The sequence below is a fragment of the Stylophora pistillata genome, chromosome 2, assembly GCF_964205215.1.
Source record: "Stylophora pistillata chromosome 2, jaStyPist1.2, whole genome shotgun sequence".
Classification (NCBI taxonomy): domain Eukaryota; kingdom Metazoa; phylum Cnidaria; class Anthozoa; order Scleractinia; family Pocilloporidae; genus Stylophora; species Stylophora pistillata.
Genome location: NC_142520.1, coordinates 31353009 through 31371794, shown reverse-complemented (window position 1 = coordinate 31371794; position 18786 = coordinate 31353009). Strand labels below are relative to the sequence as shown.

General features: G+C 39.6%; 1 protein-coding gene across 1 annotated transcript; it reads left to right on the top strand.

The window, feature by feature from the left end:
* Positions 1-262: 262 nt before the first annotated feature.
* LOC111328024 (extracellular sulfatase Sulf-1) lies at positions 263-18746 on the top strand. Its single transcript, XM_022932367.2, has 10 exons — positions 263-465; positions 808-1297; positions 7528-7849; positions 8387-8710; positions 10854-10991; positions 11431-11481; positions 12773-13098; positions 13287-13910; positions 15446-15588; positions 16017-18746. Exons 2-10 carry the CDS (start codon positions 904-906, stop codon positions 17736-17738), a joined length of 4044 nt encoding a protein of 1347 aa, XP_022788102.2. The 5' UTR covers positions 263-465; positions 808-903; the 3' UTR covers positions 17739-18746.
* The last annotated feature ends 40 nt before the right edge of the window (positions 18747-18786 follow it).

The following is an 18786-nucleotide window of genomic DNA, read 5'->3' as shown; positions in this document are numbered from 1 at the left end:
GCCTGAAATACAAACCGCACCAAAACTTATTCAATAGGCCATTAGTTTATGACTGTGGGGAGGTAGGAAAAGCGATATGCAGAGAATTGATCCACGGGAGGTGTTTAGTTGATGACATCAAAACTAATGAAGAAATTGCGTTTGTTACATTCTTCTAGTTTTCTTCAGGCTCTTCAATGATACTTTTTTTCCTTCCACATAATCGTAACTACTGCCTGCTTTGTGCTTATCAATTGATCTGTTTTGATTTCCCGTGAACTGTTTCCGGTTTGTAGGTCACTCAGATCGATATCTAAAATTAACACGAAATTCCTTGGCATAATATAGCGCTGTATACAGAACGTGTTGTTTCAGTATGTCCTGCTGAAGACCCTAATTTTGTCAGATAGCGGCCTCCAGCCTTGGTCATCTCTAGCGGTTCAAGAAACAAAAGCAACAAGATCAAATTTGTCTCAAAGGGAAAAGGTGTGTATGTATTGAAGAGGCAATCGTCGTTTATATCTACAAAAAATATGTTTGTTATGACTTGTTGAATTTTCTTTGTTTTACCCCCTTCGTGAGTTTCCATGGCTCTTGCCTGCGTTTTGCAGTCTAGCAGTCGGTAAGTATTATCAATGGCTAATTTCTCACCGAATCCCACCGGGAATTGTCCGTTTTATTTGAAACAATTTTGCATATCATCTCAATCATCGCGGGATTCAATAGTAATTCCATACCGACAATTGAAGTACCCGAAAACCGTCGGCACTTTAAACTGGATCGATCAGTGATATTTGGTTGATGTTTTTTTCAATAAATTCTCTTTAGATTTTCATTGCGGACTGCCTGGCATCCTGACACGACAATCAAGCAATCGACTTTACCGAGCTCGTCACCAACACTGCCACTTTGATTTGGTGAAAAATGGCGAAAGGCTTGACAATGTTCACACTGCTAATGTTGTGTAATAACATCTTGGCTGCACGCAAACCAAAGCACAATTTTCGAAGCGGTTCAGGATCGGCTAAGCGACCAAACATCGTTTTCATTCTGACAGATGATTTGGACAGTGCGCTTGGATCACCAGAGGTAATGACGAAGACTAGCAAAATTCTTCGAGAAGAAGGAGCCGATTTTGTGAACGCGTTCGTTACAACACCAATGTGCTGCCCTTCCCGCGCCAGCATTTTGACTGGTTCCTACGCGCACAACCACAACACGTTCACTAATAACTTGAACTGTTCATCCCCATCATGGAGAAGAGGTCCAGAGAGGAAAAGTTACGCAAAGTACTTAGAGTCTTCGGGATACATAACAGGTAAGTGAACACACTGATCTACTCATCTTGAACTATGATTATCCTTTATTAGCACATTGTCTGCAGTCATATAACTTTCACTTTTGAGAATACTTTACATAAGTATTGTGGAACCAAACCAATCATTTTTTCGGTTTCTTCACCGGAGGTCTTACTACAAAATTGACGATATCGAGCCTTCGTTGTTCACGTTGGTCATCACAAACTGCTACCCTACCATTACCCACAATATAATTGTCATGAATATCTCGATGACATTCTTTTTGTTGCTCGGTTTTCAAACGGCGCTACGTTGCATGGCTTACTCTCATTGTCCTTTTAAGTGAATTACGTCAGCACTGGTCGAGTTTTAGCAAAGAGCTGATTCATAGAAATTCCGGTGAGGCTGCAACTGACATGTTAACACCATTCATATTTGGTGGTTTAGCTGTGTTTTGGTCGCGGTTAATCAATTCATGTATCACTGTTATATTTTCATTAGAGATTATTTGATCAGTTTACTTCACTTGGCAAGGAGCGATAAAAGGAAGAACGAAAACTTCTCTCTTCAAAAGTAAACAATTTTTTTCTTTCGACTAACTATGCTTAAAATCACGAAGCTATTGTTTGTTTTGATTTCATCAGAGAAATGAAATGAGAGAAAATCGTTTGATTCAAAAACCATCCATATGGCGAAACCTCAGCAGCAAGTCTTAAGGTCGTCTTAAGATTTAGTAGGATCAAACGGCAAGGAAATGTCTCCGCATCAACAAGTAAAAATCTCCCTTGATGTGAAAACTCACTCTCTTCTGTTGCTTTTGCTATCTCAAAACGTTTTTACATCCTTCCAACCATAAGTACACGTTCACAATGCTGACTTAAGGTCCACATTCATTAACGGTTCGGCGACTTACATTCTACTCTTCGCTTTTGTCATATCAGACAAGTTATTCAAGGAATGTCGCCTTTGGGTTGAAGGTTGCCTTATCTGATGAAATCCCCAAAAAAACTGTTTTACAAGCCTGATAGTGGTCTGTTTGTACGTGTCTACTAAAACGATTACTCGAAGTGTATCACTGAAATTACTTGTAATTGCATTTGGCCAAATACGTACTAGGGAATTTTGATGAGGTAAGATGTCCTAAAAAGGATTCATTTGCATAATATCCATGTACCATTTAAGATTGTGGTTTTGTTCTGCTCTCGTTAAGGCCCCCCCCTAATGATGGTCGAATTCAATACTAATTTTTTTGTAGAAATGAGATAACACCAGTGCACTGAATAAAGAACAATACAGTTAGCCGTGATGTTTTCGGGATGTACGTTGTTCCCTAGGAACTAGTCACCAAAAATAGAGTTCAAATTTAGTCTTTTTCCGATATCATGAAATAGTGCCAAGATAAATTGTTTACTCTTAAGCGTGCTGAAGCTAGAAAAGGATGAAACAAAGTAAACGCAGTTATCATGAACATCACGAGTTTTCTCTCTTTAAACTGGCAGCTTGTTTGTGATGAAAGTTTGTCGGCTCCTAACTCTGTCTCAACAAACATCCTGTAACATGGACTTCATGAACGGACTTAGGCAAACAAAGATCATGTGAACACTGTAAATTTTTAGCACTTATTTCAAAAAAATTCTGACATCACCATAAATTACTTCTGCAATCTGGAACCTTACCCTTCACTCGTCAAGGTCATATACTCACGAGTAATTAAGCAAGCTTTGAAGAAAAGTTTCCGTGTGATGAAGCAAACGGAACGAGACAGATTTATGTAAGGATTATTTGTGGCTGCGGAGGCAACTTTGACAACTTCGGCGACTGGAGGAGCATGGTAATTGAGAAGGAAAACAACGAAAACGCACGCACTTGATACATTTTTATGGGCTGATGAAGACTTCTTTTCGGCAAAGCTATCATGTATTTTTTCCCCCTTTTTTTCATGATATATGCTTTTTGATTATTTTATCAAGCTGGAGTGGAGTTTTAACTTGAACAAGCTGAGCTCGTCTTGCTTGAAGGGTTCGGCTACCGAGTATATATTTGACTGATTGAGTTTGGTTGGAGAGTATCATTTTATTGACCCAGGCTCAGACTGATCATGGCCTCAAACAGGAAGGCACATCACCCAAATTGTTTGGATGACGTGCCTTAACCCAACACTGAAGTTATTTTTAGAGGTTGCTGAATTCCTCAATGCATTTTTCTAGCAGCAGGTTTTTGCTATTGTGAAACTAACAAAAGCGACAAAAATTCACTGAATGAACATAATATTAATTTGATCCGTCCCTCTCACACTCCGTTTCTTTATTTTATTTTTTGCCCTCTTTTCTTCAGCCTTTCCTTTTTATTTTACTTTGCGGTTATGGTGTCAACAGCAGAAACGTGACCATTTGAATGTTGTAAACTGAAACAAAACCTAAAACTTACCGAAATAACTGCGCTAAAAAATGGAAAAAGGCATTCTATCAACAGATTCACACTAATCGAGGAAGCTTTATTTTCTTTACAAATGCAGTGTCAAAATATTTTCCTCTTTTTCCACCCACAATGATGTCAATCGATAAAAACTATCAAAACTAGAACTTATATCGGGTTGGGGTTAAACGCTGCTCTGAGTCATAGAGAATTCAACTCACAGCAATGCTATAAAGATGTAATTTTTTCAGTTACCGGATTCATCAAGAATCCTCTTTTTTTTTTTAAGTGCGGGGGCATTGTCTGTCGATTTTCCGGATATCTAATGATCCCAGTGTTTTCCTGGAAAACTGAGAAAGAACTTTCTTGAATCATCTGACTCAGAAAGGGAAGTGCTAATGAGATTCATGGCCTGTGGATTCTCATACCATCACGTCTTTCTCCATCACTGTGGAGGCTATGATTTACTGACACGTCTAATTAATATCTCAGAAGGGGAACTGTTATACTATTCGTTAAATTTTTCCCCTCGCGACACAATAATATTGAAATGGAATTTGAACTAAAATCCCCTTTTCTAAGGTTGTATAAGTTCGATTGTGAAACTCTGACTAAGTGGCGGCTCTTCTCACAAAAGGAGGTGGGCCTCCCCTGTCATTAAGAATAATTGAAAAGAAAAACGACCTGGAGGAAGCCGGCATGAGCCAGGGCGGGTTTTTTTGTGGTATTTAGCCGAATATACCAAACCAAAGTGCAACAGCAAACAGGCTATGTAAAATGGTATTATGTAAGGTCGAGAAACTTCTTGTTTTTGAGAACCGTTTTGTTCTTTTTTTTTTCATTTTTACCTAGTAGGATACTCGTTGACTGCAAATGCATGTTGAAAAGAACAATGTCTTCACCTTCCTGTGTTAATAATTTAATTGGACTCTGAAATGTTCATCCAATTAAAGAATCTTTCAGTAGATCACTTCAAATGCAGTTTATCAGTTGATCCTATATTTGAAAGGCACGAAGGAATTGTTTTCTTTGTCAATACTATGCTTGATTTTAACCAAAAAGCGTCTTTGATGTGATATCCTCCTTCGTTTTGAAGGGAGCTTTACCAAAGCCTCGAAACCTTTCTTTTTGAGCATGTTAAACCGCTGTATTTACAATTTCATCTTCATATTTTTTGTCCTTTCTGTGATACTGAAACAATTTTTAGTGTAATAGAAAAAAATCCGAGCCCAGATGGGACTTGAACCCACGACCCTCCGTGATCTAGTCGGATGCTCTAACCACTGAACCACTGTAATACTGAACCAAAATCGAACCTGGATGAAGTGCAAAACTGAGTATTTCGAATATTTTTAAAGGAATTCGTCCTGCGGATAAACGAAAAATATGAGCTAATCAGGATTTAAATATCGTTTAAGTTTGTGGAAACCGGACATGATAATTTCTATGCGCGTTAGTGGGGCAGCTAAGTGTCTCTACTTTAATGTTAATCTTTTCATTGCATGTGTAGGTAATAATTGGTGCGAATAAACTATAACAAGATTTGCGCTGAACAGTTTTTGAACCCAGTCGACCCGACTTGCATCGTTGGAACAACGTATCCTGAATGGGACACGCACCTATCATACATTGTCCACATCTGACTTGCCAATTTGAAACTGAAAATTTTAATAAAACTTCTTACAATTTATTTTCTTTAAACCTGGCCAGCTGCACGACGTAAGGGATATTTTTGATGACTCTGGCGACCCCTTGGTTATCTCAGTGTCACAGGTCCACGCGCCTCACGGTGTCGGCTTTTTAATGACTTTTCAGATCGTAAGACGTGTAAACAGAATGTCAGTCAGTCCTGTCTGAGAAGTTATTTAAAGATCTACTGTTTGGATTTACCAGTCAGACGTTATCGTATGAGCCTAATATAATTGCCAGCAAGCCAAAAGATGAGATAAACGAATCGATTACTTCAACAAACGCTCCAATCTCATTTGCTTGTAAAGGCTTTTTCTTTTACTTCACTATTCAACTTTGGGGTACTAGCAATTGCAGTTGTTTTGCAAAACCTGTCTTTAATTTCCTTCTCTGACATTCTGACATGGGACATTCTTCTGTATAGTGAAACTGCTTCACAATAAAGTTAGTTTTGCGTGTTTTTCTCCAATTCTTTGACATCTAGATTTCTTTAGCAATAACCCAATCGCATATGAATTATCATGTTTGACAGACAGGGAAATGATACTTTTGGAAATGTTAGCCTTAACGCGCTCAAATTCAAATGATCAGCAAACATATAAGCAGCAGTCGCTAGGACTGTCATTGTCTTGTCGAGCATTAGTTTATGAAAAGCGCTCTCGAGAGTCACAAATTGCATGCACCACAGCCTCACTTGGTCACGGGAAGGAAATTTTTTAAAGGCTTTGGGAGTTTTAATAATTGAGACTAATTTCTTTTCACTCTTAGTGGTATTAGGAAGGATTATCTTTTTAGCACGGAGATACAGATATACACAAGAAAGATTTTGGTTAACCTTCCTTGAGTCTCGTCCAGGTGTCGCTTTTAAATACCCAATAAAATATTGATGCGATCAGTTATTTGTCTATGGAAAAATTCCACTTTGCTTTTACGTCAGAGCATGGTTATCTGTTGAACCTTCTCACGGAATCGGCTCACAGTCACCGGACATATTTTGCATTAGAAGTTGCTCGGGTGTTTCGTTAGTTAAGACCTAAAAACAACAGCAACCATGAGGCAGTTTTTTTTCGGTCTGTAATATATTTGCGCACAGATTTGTTTGACATTAAAATCGTCACATTTTCATCATGGATTTTATTTAGACCATTAACTAGACTTCTTATTCCCTGAGGGTTTTCGTCTCTAAGTGTGGCAAACTCTATAGGCCGGGTTTTTTGTGCCTCCTGTGCCTACCTTCTAGGAAGGCCGTAGACACTATGTTATAGTGTTGCGTACGTCCGTAAACCTTCACCCAAGTCCCTCGCAATGGCGGACCATCATGAGACACTCTTACGTGTAACGTCTCTTGCGACACGTCCTGGTTCAGCTCTGACACTGGCCATCGTCGAACGAATCTCATTGGGTTTCTGCGGATTTATTTTTGGTTTTGTTAACTTGAGTTCGATCTTTGTTTAGAGTCTCCTCTCTGCATTACGACTTTGTTATCGATTTGAATATAAAGCTACGTCGTCAAACGTTCTCACATGTGTGTCTTACTCTAAACATCTGAAATATCTTTTTAAGAAAATGTTAATTAAAAGGGAAAAAATAAAGGAAAACGAAACGAAAAGTAAAAAAAAGAAGTTGACGCGGCGAGGGCTCGAATCTCAAGAGGAGTAAATACATCCATTGTACTAGGTACACAGAGCGAGCGAAGTGGCGAAGTTTTGCATAAAAATACATTTAATGCACATTTTTAAAAGTCCATTAACCAGTGCAAAAACTCTGTTCTAACCATGTCCTCCTTTTGTCACAGTTTTGGCGTCGACAAGAGCTGTCCATTAGCCCCTCCACATTTCACACCTCATTTTATGCTGTTACGTTATAACTGTCAAACAGAATGCAACATGCAGTCATGGACTGCCTTTTATTACACGGTCTAACCTAAACCATGGTTTCGCGTAGTCAGTTGGCCTCAGAATTTCTCTATAAAAGGGTTGATTCAATTAAATAAATGTTCCTCCATTGTTAGCTTTCGGCCCTCTCGACACTTCACAAAAATGTTCAGATGAAAGGTTCAGCCAAATTGAGGATTGTTTGAGACGTTATTTTGTTGAACAACGGCTAAACTTTGTTTACATAATCAGATCTACATGATCATTTGCAGGCTACTTTGGCAAATACCTAAATGAGTACGATGGGAGCTGGGTACCAGCGGGCTGGAAAAAATGGGAAGGACTGATTTTTAACTCCAAATTCTACAACTACACAATACGACGAAACACGTTCAAAGAACGACACAAGATGGACTATAAACAAGATTACTTCACTGATTTTATCACCAATAGGAGTATCTCTTTCATAATGAAAACAAAAGAAAACAAACCACACACCCCTTTTCTTGCTGTGGTGAGTCATGCAGCCCCTCATGGTCCAGAGACGCCTGCTCCTCAATACGCTACAGCACTTCCTGGTGCCCAGGCTCCAAGGTATGACCAAGATTAGGCATAAGAGGGCCAATATCCACCGTTACTGCAAGACTGTGTCACTTGTTGCGGGAGTTGATCCGTACGAATGAACTGATTTGTTGTTGTTATTGTTGTTTGTTTTGTTTGTTTTTTTCTTGTCTAAATTTCACAAAACACATTGTTCGCTGTTGGGGTTTTCTGAACATGTTTGCTGTCCTATAATTTAAGTTTAACCAGAGTGAAATTCCGTTCGTGTTTAGATTTTCTCTGCTAGAGTGTATTCGATGTCAGCATGCTTCCTAGTCATGATCGAACCTTACCAACCCTGTGCAGCTTACGAACCTTACCAACGCTGTGTAGCTTACGAACCTTACCAACCCTGTGTAGCTTACGAACCTTACAACCCTGTGTAGCTTACGAACCTTACCAACCCTGTGCAGCTTACGAACCTTACCAACCCTGTGCAGCTTACGAACCTTACCAACCCTGTGCAGCCTACTAATCGCTTGCCTAACACAGCTGAGTGATAATATCGTCTTTGGTTTTCACTTTTTACAGGTATCCCAACTGGAATTATATATCACTTGACAAACAATGGATCATGAGAGAAACGCCTGCGATGGATGCACAAAAAATAGCCTTTGTGGATCTGCTCCACCGCCGTCGCCTTCAAACATTGCTTTCAGTTGATGACTCAATCGCGCGAATCTTCCGCACCCTCCAGTCCCTTGGAATAGAAGACGAAACTTACATATTCTTCACATCAGATCATGGTTACCATCTGGGTCAGTTTGGTCAGGTGAAAGGCAAGTCCATGCCCTTTGAGAGCGACATTAGAGTTCCCTTTTACGTAAGAGGTCCAATCATTCCCAAGAATATCAGGTGAGACACATCACTCTGTTTCACCTCGCTTCTGAACTTTTCTTACTTAATCTCATTAAGACGACTTTTGCGTCAACCAGCGTCCTTTGCCTTGTCGTGTTCTTTTTCTCTGTGTTCTTCTTGTTCCATGTCTTTCCTTGCCTACCTTGCCCCTCCTAATTTTTTGAAGATACAGCAAGATCATTTGCTCGGTTAAGATTTCTTTAGTTGGCAGAAGGAGTACTTCAGACAAATTGTGAATTCTAATCGTTAGCCGCAAATGCATAAAGTAAGTTGTCGATCTGTTTGGTCTCGATAAAGGTTTCCAAGTGAATAGGATTGACAAGAAGAAGAAGAACAGAGTTTCCACCTTTTATCGATCGTTAATTTTATTATTATCTTCAACTGTAAAGTGTTAAATTGATACTGTTATGTGAAAATATTGAAGGGCCGCAGCCAGGATGGAACATAGTTGAAATTTACGTAAAACGATCTCTGGCTAAAATGATTAAAAACTACGAGCTTTCGACTGCTCGAACTGCAGTCTTCGAGGAGAAAAATGAATGTTAAGAAAGCGATGAGAGAATTTAAGTAAAGACATGAACTGCGAAATAATAAGAATGTAAATGATTATGAATATTTGTTAAAAAGAATGTTGTATTGTCCAAGTAATAACGGGCAAGAATTGTTATCTGCGTTAGGTGTCACTCTGGTATGCCACGCTTCTAATGTCTTCTGGTTCTAAAAGTGCCTTTGTCAATAATTGACGCGTTTTCAAAATCAATGGCGTGGTTGTTGGACCGGGCGTGATTAGCAATTCTAGAACCTTTGGGCGCAGTGTTGATATTTCTCAAATGTTCTTTTTTTCGGGTATTAAAAGCTCTACTGGTTTCCCCAATATAACACCACGAACAATTTGCACAGGGAATTTTATACACGACGTTGGTCTGCGATTCCATCGAAAGTCGGATTTTCGGAGCTGGGAACTGTTGTTGTAGAGTGGTAAATGGTTTGTTTACAATTGTGATATCGTGTTTTTTGAGGACACTTGTCAAAGGTTCAGTTACTCCTTTGATGTAAGGAAGAGAAGCGAAAGATTTTCGTGACTCGGTTGGTTCAACCATCTTGAAAAAACATTCCAACAAGTTCCTCTGGGGATACATTTGTTGTTGAGAATCGAGTTTTTCTAGCCTATGTGTATCAAAACCACACAGAAACACTCGATCCTCAACAACAAATATATCCCCAGAGGAACTTGTCGGAATGTTTTTCAAGATGGTTGAACCAACCGAGTCACGAAAATCTTTCGCTTCTCTTCCTTACATCAAAGGAGTAACTGAACCTTTGACACGTGTCCTCAAAAAACATGATATCACTGTTGTAAACAAACCATTTACCACTCTACAACAACAGTTCCCAGCTCCGAGATTCCGACCTCCGATGGAATCGCAGACCAACGTCGTGTATAAAATTCCCTGTGCAAATTGTTCGTGGTGTTATATTGGGGAAACCAGTAGAGCTTTTAATACCCGAAAAAAAGAACATTTGAGAAATATCAACACTGCGGCCAAAGGTTCTAGAATTGCTAATCACGCCTGGTCCAACAACCTCGCCACTGATTTTGAAAACGCGTCAATTATTGTCAAAGGCACTTTTAGAACCAGAAAGACATTAGAAGCGTGGCATACCAGAGTGACACCTAACGAATGAATGGAGGTCCCGTCTCCTGCAGGGTTGGGGTAGGAGACGTTAATTTCCCACGCACGAGATTACTGCTGTGTTGTTGAAGCTTAAACCTCGTAGGGGACCCATGTCCGATTGTTTCTGCTCCAGTACTTGGTACAAATCATTAAATAGATAAAAATAAATAAATAAATAAACACAGATAACAATTCTTTCCCGTTACCTGGACAATACAACATTCTTTTTAACAAATATTCATAATCATTTACATTCTTATTATTTCGCAGTTCATGTCTTTATTTAAATTCTCTCATCGCTTTCTTATCATTCATTTCAACCGTCGAAGACTGCAGTTCGAGCAGTCGAAAGCTCGTAGTTTTTAATCATTTTAGCCAGAGATCGTTTTTAAATTTCAACTGTAATACTGTTATGTCTATCTGACAAGTAATGTTCAGCCAAGTTGATCTTGTTTGTTATACAGTGTCAAAAACATTGTCTTAAACATTGACCTGGCACCCACATTTTTGGATATTGCTGGCATAAAGATACCTAAAGACATGGACGGGATGTCAGTTATGAAACTGTTCCGCAAGACAAGATACGGACGAAGAGCAAAAAGGTACACTTTTTCCCGTAACTTTGGGAACGAAGTTTATAATATTCGTGTCAGTGCGTACTAATCGTCGATCACTATTAGAGAGGTAGGTTATGAAAGAAGTACCCCAAGTCTCCTGTACATGCACTGATCATTGTTGTGATCAAAAAAGTGATATCAGTGTGTAAACCTGTTTAGCCATCAGCCATATGTCTGTGAACAACGCTTGATGCCCCATCGGACACTGCTGACTTTTAAACAAAGGCAAACTAGAGCTGTAGAGGAATGTCTTTTTCTTGAAAGATATTTTGATGAATTCCGGCCCTAGTTCAAGAGAATTTTGTAGCTGAGAGAGGCATTTAAAGCTCTCCTTGGAAACAGACGCCCCACAACTTAAGCTTTGAATGTGTTCGTTATTTAATGGTCTGTTTGTCTGTTTTTTTTTTGTTTTTTTTTTATACAGGCGAACGCATGTTGTATGGAGGGACACGGTTCTCATAGAAAGGTCTCGAGGGTAAGCAAAATAGTCAAACAGACGACAAACGTAGCACAAAAACTCACTTGAATTATATAAACGAAATATTTTCTGTTACTCGTGTTAGAAATTCCAAAGCCTCTGAGCGTTTAAATATTCTACAATGAAAAGTTTTGCGTTCATTTTAGGAAAACAGTTTTATAACATAACCAAAGCAAAGCGCGCGCTCTGATTGGTCAATTTAGCGTCCCCCATTTGCCCATGGGTGTACGCTGTTGACGTGAGCAAATGCAAAGACTATTTTTCCGCGCGCGCTTGTTTTTTCTGGTCACGTAAGATTTGTTAAATAAAAGGGAACTCTTTAGCTACAATGTATCAATGTTATGTTATAAAACAAATGGTAAACACCACAGCGTACACTATTGAGTTATGGATGCACTTGGGAGGTTTGCTAAGCACTCAAGAAGCTTGAGTCGCTTCTTTCGTGCTTAGCAACCTCCCGCGTGCATCCATAACTCAATAGTGTACGCTGTGGTGTTTACCATTTGTTAAATAGTTTGGTTCGTTTTGGAACCGTTTAATTATCTCGAATATTCAAACGAATTAGTGGTCACATCTATCACTAAATCAAAGGGATAACAAAATTTGAACGACCAAATTTCAAACGACCATCGATTGAAATTTGAAGATTCGCGAAAGCGAAAAAAGAACAAATGATTTTATGTTTTATTAGGTCAACCTCCTGATCAGCAACAACGTCGAAATCGTTTCGCTTACAAATGCGTGCGCTGAAAATTTCACATTTTGTTGTGGCAATGAGGCTTGAAATACCTCACAGAATAATAGCTGTTATGTTTGGGTTTAAGCCCTTTAGGGAAGGGGCTCCCTGACGAGATGGTTCGAAGAGTTTGCGTTGGATATTCATTTGGAGTGTTGATAGCCTTAAAACAGTTACTTTCCCCTGTTTATATTTTAGTTTTATACCCCAGGAATCAATCACCTTATCTCTCTTCATATACACCGAATGCAAATATGGCGTCCAATTTGAATTGCCATTGTTCTGGACTGACTAGCCTCGTCTTCACGTGGAAATACAAAAGCATTATTGCATGTGTGAGAGGCTAGTCACTCCAGAACGATGGCAACTCAAATTGGACGCCATATTTGCATTCGGTGTATGGCACCAATGCAACCTCACTAAACGTGCTTACAACGTGGTGTGCTACACGGCTCGCCTTCCCAACTCACAAATCCTCTGATTGCTGTCATTTGACTAATTTAGTATACTGTACACGTACATTGTAGAAATGTTGGCAATGTGTCATTTTAGTTGGAGAAGGACGAAGAACTTCCTACAAGGGAAATCAAGGAACAAGACTGTTTCAGTCAAGGAGCGAAAGATGACCGTTTTGGAAGAAATCTGCTCCAGGCCAAAATACCAATCTCCATGCCAACCCAAGCAGCTCTGGGAGTGTCAGACAGTCAATCGTAGACCAAGGCTGAGAAAGTGTAGAAGAAATACCACAACTACAATAAGGACGGCTCCAGTCACCCAACCAACCCCTTTCACCACTCCTGTAAAGATGTGTGTTTGCGTGAAGCAAAAACCTGATAGCGGAGTGCACCAAAACCAAAATGACATGCTGCACATCCAGAGTGAGTTCAACGGCCGGTTTTCCTTCCTCCATAAACTTTTTGTAATTTACCCTTTAGCATCGCAAAAAATAATAAAGAACTCTTGCCTTTGCGTGGGTAATTTAACCGGTTGTCACTTTAAGAGCTACCTCATTTGGTGATCAGCTTTGCTTATAATCATCATAATTTTGTCATCTATTACCTTGCAGAGGAGCTGCTCATGAACGGCATGGATTATTTCACCAAAGAACTCAGACGAAGATCAAAAAGGTCTCGTTTCCTGAGCTACAATCCAAGGAAGAGAAGAGATGAGTTCAACGCCAAGAGATACCAGAAGGAATTGGCTAGGGCTTTAAGGCTACAAAATCGACGCGCAAAGTCCAAAGTGCTTATTAGGACTCCTGCTAGCCAACTAGTACCCCAGTCAAACGTGACTCGACCACCTCAGGAGTCTTCAGAGGTGCAACGAGCCAGGGCGGAAAAAATTGATAAATTGAAAGAGAAAATTCAAGGAATACGACTACGCCTTGGTGCGTTGCGCGACAGAAAGAAAAAACTGCTTCTGATAAGCGCGCGGGACAAGTTCATGGAGTACCCCTGTCCATGTAACCACGGTAATGATACCGTGAGAGAGGTCAAAGAAAACTATAGCAATGATCAGTTCCAGATATCGCTGAGGAGAAGAATTAAACAGTCAAAGGTTCCATCCCGCAAAACAGAGAGCAAGAAAAAAAAGGCGAAAGCGAAGCCAAGACGCAGCAAGTGTGCCAGCCCTGGTATGAACTGTTTTTATCAGACAGAGGATCACTGGAAGTTGCCACCGCTTTGGAAAGGTAAATAATTTCACATTCTATCTGAAGAATAAAGATTTCAAAATCAGGAGAACAAATATATCGTAGGGTGTTCGTCTTATGAGTCGTTATGCATAACAGTAAGAGAAAGGAAAGAGATCTCTTGTGCACAGCCCACGTTAAAATATTCTCCAATGATCGATCGCACTAAGATTTTGACACTCTTGAAATATTTGTACGGGTAGTAAGCTTAAACTGATAGGAAAATGTTTTTGGCCATTGGTCAAAAACAGGCGACTAAGTTTATTATCTCCCCTTGTGAGGCGCACGAAAACGAGGAAGAGGGTTTAGTTTCCATGGCAAACGCTCCAGTCGCACAGAGAATTCCCCGCGGGTTCGCAATGCATGGCCACTACTCTTCATTATCTTATAGTGGTTCTGAATACCCTACTTGTGCCTCCCTAGGTAACCCCGTAGTATTTTCAGTAGTTTCGCACTTGACTATTTCAAAGAGAAGCTCAGTTAGAATCCTTCGTTGAAAACACTGAGTTGAGTTTTTGTATTAGTATTAGAATTAAGTGAAAAATTTTCGCCTAAGGGAAGGTACGTTTTTTGTTGGGGGGGGGGGGATGGGCCGGGGTATTAGAAATTTTTTGCCGAAAAAGTCGTGGCCCTCCCACTTTCCAGATCGGATTAATGCATGACCCTTCATAAATGCCTAAACAAAAGGATCTGACCCTCCCCCCACCTCCTCCAAGACAAAAATAACCGGAAGTGAAAATAATTTAATGGGGCGTCAACAACCTCGGAAGCCCCCACTCAGAAATGTACAGCAACAAGTGACCTCGTCACTTTCTGAGGTGGAAACTGACTCGCAAAGTGATGTAGTAGATCGACTTGTCGGTTCAAGCCCGAGTAGCTCAAATAACGAATCGTCACCGGACACTAATTTTAAATCAGAGCCCCGCGCGGAAACATTACCGACGTCAACATATAGACGAAAGCGGGCACGGGTCGAGAGAGACAATTACGTTAGTTGGGACAAGATAGTTTTTTGACGTAATATTTCGACATCTGTTTAAAATGACGTAGATTGATTTAGACTGGTAGCTTTGCTTGTATAGATAAGTTTTAGGTTTCTTTTCCCTTCGCGTGTTTGGTAACAAATAATTAAAAGTCAACTAACCGACATGGAGTTGTTTTTCCTAGCCGAAATAAAATACTATGGCTGCGTATCAAACAGGTTTGACCCTCCCCAATTTGTAAAATATTTACTAATGAACCTCCCCTCCGAAGCCCCGGTCCACCCCCTCAATAAAAAACGTACCTTCCCTAAACATGTGGAGCTCATCAAATTTACAAGAGACGTGTTTAAGATTTACTTATTGAGTTTAAACAACAACATCATGATCTTGCTTAGAACGCCCTGTTCTGACTAGAGCGGCTGTCGATCCTCGTGCCAGGGCTAAATGTTATGCCTCGTATTTAGGAGCTAGTTACATAGAATGGTCGAAAGAGAGCTGATATGTAACAAACAGGATGTTTGTTTTTTTGTTTTTGTTTATTTTTTTGTCCAGGAGGAGAATTCTGTTTCTGTCCTAATGCTGCCAACAATTCTTACTGGTGCTTGAGAACAATAAATTCAACACACAATTTTCTATACTGCGAGTTCATCACAAATTTCTACGAGTACTTTGACCTCAATAAGGACCCATATCAGGTATAGTAACGCACAGTTTGTTTGAAAGTTAAGCAGAAGCGGGAATTTGCGATAGCTAGTCTCTGAGATGACTAATTGGAGGAAGATTTAAAACCAATCCTCCCATTTTAAAGCTTTTGAATGTCGAGCTGAACGAGTGTTTTGTCAAGCGAATCATTCTTTTAAAAGGATGTTTAGACTCTAATGACTCAGAGGAATCAAGGTTAGTACAGCCGTAATGCAAATGCTATATTGTACTTTCGCTTCTGGTAGAAATTATTGAGGGGGCTGTAAGTTACCTTGTCTTTTTGTCTTTAATTGGTCTGGGAAACAGAAAAATCAGGGAATTTTGAAATCCAATGTCAGTACCAACCTGATCGATGCCAGATGCACCTCATTAGGCTTTGTTCGTAACTTGTAACAAAATTAGATATCTATTTATTTTGCAGTTGCATAACATAATTCATGAGGTGAGTCCTGGTGTTCTATTAGAGCTCCATCATTTACTCGCCAAGATGAGAGGATGTAAAGGACAGGACTGCACGCATCACCATGGTAAGAAGTATCCTAAAGTAGCGCCCGCAAGTCCAGCTGTCAACAACCACTTGAGAGAGGGTTTGGAAGAGGGTCACATGACTCCTTTACCAACAACGCCATCAAACCTGCAAACATCTGCTGTAAGTTCGGTGAGGCCTTTGACTTCGGAGTCACCTTCTGTAGTGCTTGTTACTCGTTCGGATGTTACAGGAAACTCTCCGAAGAGTGTTTGGAACAACATTTCGAAGCCAACCACTCTTGAAAAGTTTACAACACTTGAACCAAAAGAAGTAAATGTGAATTTGTCGGAACATTCGACCGTGCAGTCGACATTGAATACAGAACGTGAACAACAACTAATGGAAAGCTTAAGTACCGAACATTCTATTCCTAGTCAATTGGCGCCTTTACCGACAGCTAACTTAAAGACAAACAACAGACCAGATGAAACATCAGGCATGGAGTCCAACCTCTGTTTAAATTGTTCCAGTTCCAAAAGCAAGAAATCCGACAAAGAAGGCATGAGTAGCAAAATACGGTTACAAAGCACTGTTACAAACTTAGACAGGTCCGACGCTGTACCGACAGTCTCCGTGGGATCTTCGGGACTCAACATAAGTTTACCAGGATTGAACGTCTCTTTAGTTCCAACTACATCAGCATCAGTAACTCCAAAAAGCAAAGAGAATACTGGTAGAATGCATTCCAAGATTTCTACACCAAAACCAACGAAGGGAAAATCACTCAAGAAGCGCAAAAATGGAGGTCGAGGAGGGAGAAAAAAAAATAAAGATACTTCGAAAGGCAAACCAAAGAATAAAAGCTCTAAAAAGTCCAGAAAGTCTAAAAAGAAATCTCCAAACGGGAAAAGATCGTCATCGTCAACAGAAAACAAAAAGAAACAAGAAATTACTGAAAAGGAGATGGTTGTCTTAAACACCACATTACGGTCTCCGGAATCTCCTTTAAATAATAATAGCAAAAAGTCTGACCACGAGAAATCTCAACTGACTGTGACACCCTTACTTGGCTCCCAACATGTACCCACAGCCTTCGTGAATTCTTCGGATCCTGACACAAGCTCTTCCAAACTAAATTTTTCTTCAATTATAGCAACATCAGCTCCTATTACTACATCAAATGAAGAGATCACAATGGAAACGACAACAGTCAAACCAACCAGGAGAAAGTCTGCGGGGAGAAGGAAAAACAACAACTCGAATGATAGGGACAGAAAAAAAACTACGAAAAAAATAAGAAAAATGAAGAAGAAAGTATCGGAAAGAGAAAACTCTCAAACTTCGGAAGAAATAGAGCAGACCATAAAGGCAGGAGGAGAAAACCAAACTGGTTTGAGATCAAAATCGACAAAAACAAGACCTGAGTCAGAAAACAAAGACAGCAAGAAAGGCAGTAAAGGATTGCCGGAAGTTTCACGAAAACGAGACAAGAAGCCGGCGAACAAGCGATCGGCAAATCAGAAATCCAAGAAAAAAGCTAAAGGAAAACATTCAAAGCAGGGACCGACTCAAATTAGCCAGGGGCGAGGGATAATAGAGGGTGGAGGTGAACCCCCTCAGGAAAATGGCACCAGTTTCTCTTCCAATCCAGAATCTTCGCCCTCTAACCCTTAAAAGCTATTTTTAATTTTTTTCTTTGCTGTCGGCTCAGTTTAGATGTGAAGAAACCATTCCTTACACATATCAAAAGTTTATACTTTTTTGTGAGTGACATACCCTCGTAAATCGAGGGTGGTAGAGAGGTTTGGTGTAAAGTCAAACCTTACATAGATTTGATAGTTTATTTGATAGTTTATGCGTTGTAAACAGTAGTTGCCGGTAAGTGAATGTGGGAAAGGTCTGAGGAATACAAACGTGTCTACTCAGTCACCCCTCCCTTGATGCTCGTTAATGTTGCCTAATCTATAGACTTTTTTAACCTAGACGTACCAACGTCGAAGTTGGTTAGCGGTCACAAATGTGCCACTCTTATTTGCATTGGTTTTTAGTTGTTAACTTTACAAACTCCCATGAAAATTGATTGTTGATTTTTCTAGTCGAAGTTTTAAATTCTTCTTTGGAAGCGATTAGTCATGGTTTTTAGCTGCTACAAACAAATGATGAAACAAACTAATGTAGATATTCTGTAACTGGTCAATTTGAAATTCTTTACTGACTGTCTCCAAAAAAGTGAGAGTTGCCAAGTCTTTCATCTGCTATTTAAAATTTTTTACAAATTGGTGTGAGCTATGAAATGTTCAAGACGAGCTAGTTTTATTAATTAAGCCATTGGGTTGGTTTGCTGTTCGGCTGAGAAAGTCTCCATTTCCGTTTAAAGGTGACGCAAGACCGAATGAAACCACAAAACCTTTTATGACCTTTTATGTCTCTTTGATAACCGAGAGGTGGAGAAACTTTGAATCGACGCTTAAGCAGAGCTTTTCACAGAGATGTTACATTTCTCTATACCACAGATAAAAATTTATCGTCTATTTGGATCGATAAGAAAGTAGGATAATCTTTAAGATGTCTTTTTTTTATTTTTGCTTGAATCTTTTACGCTTTTAGAGTAAATTGCTGTTTTAGCTTATTTCAGAACAACTTTGTATGGTGATGGTTTTAATAAAGCTTTACGTAAAAGTAGTTTATCTATTGAAGTTATTTCTTTAGCAGAGTATCATGG

Coding starts and splice junctions, on each gene's coding strand:
- LOC111328024 (XM_022932367.2), top strand. CDS start 904: ATGGCGAAAGGCTTGACAATGTTCACACTGCTAATGTTGTGTAATAAC. Junction 1,298..7,527: donor GTCTTCGGGATACATAACAG/GTAAGTGAACAC, acceptor GATCATTTGCAG/GCTACTTTGGCAAATACCTA. Junction 10,992..11,430: donor TACGGACGAAGAGCAAAAAG/GTACACTTTTTC, acceptor TTTTTTATACAG/GCGAACGCATGTTGTATGGA.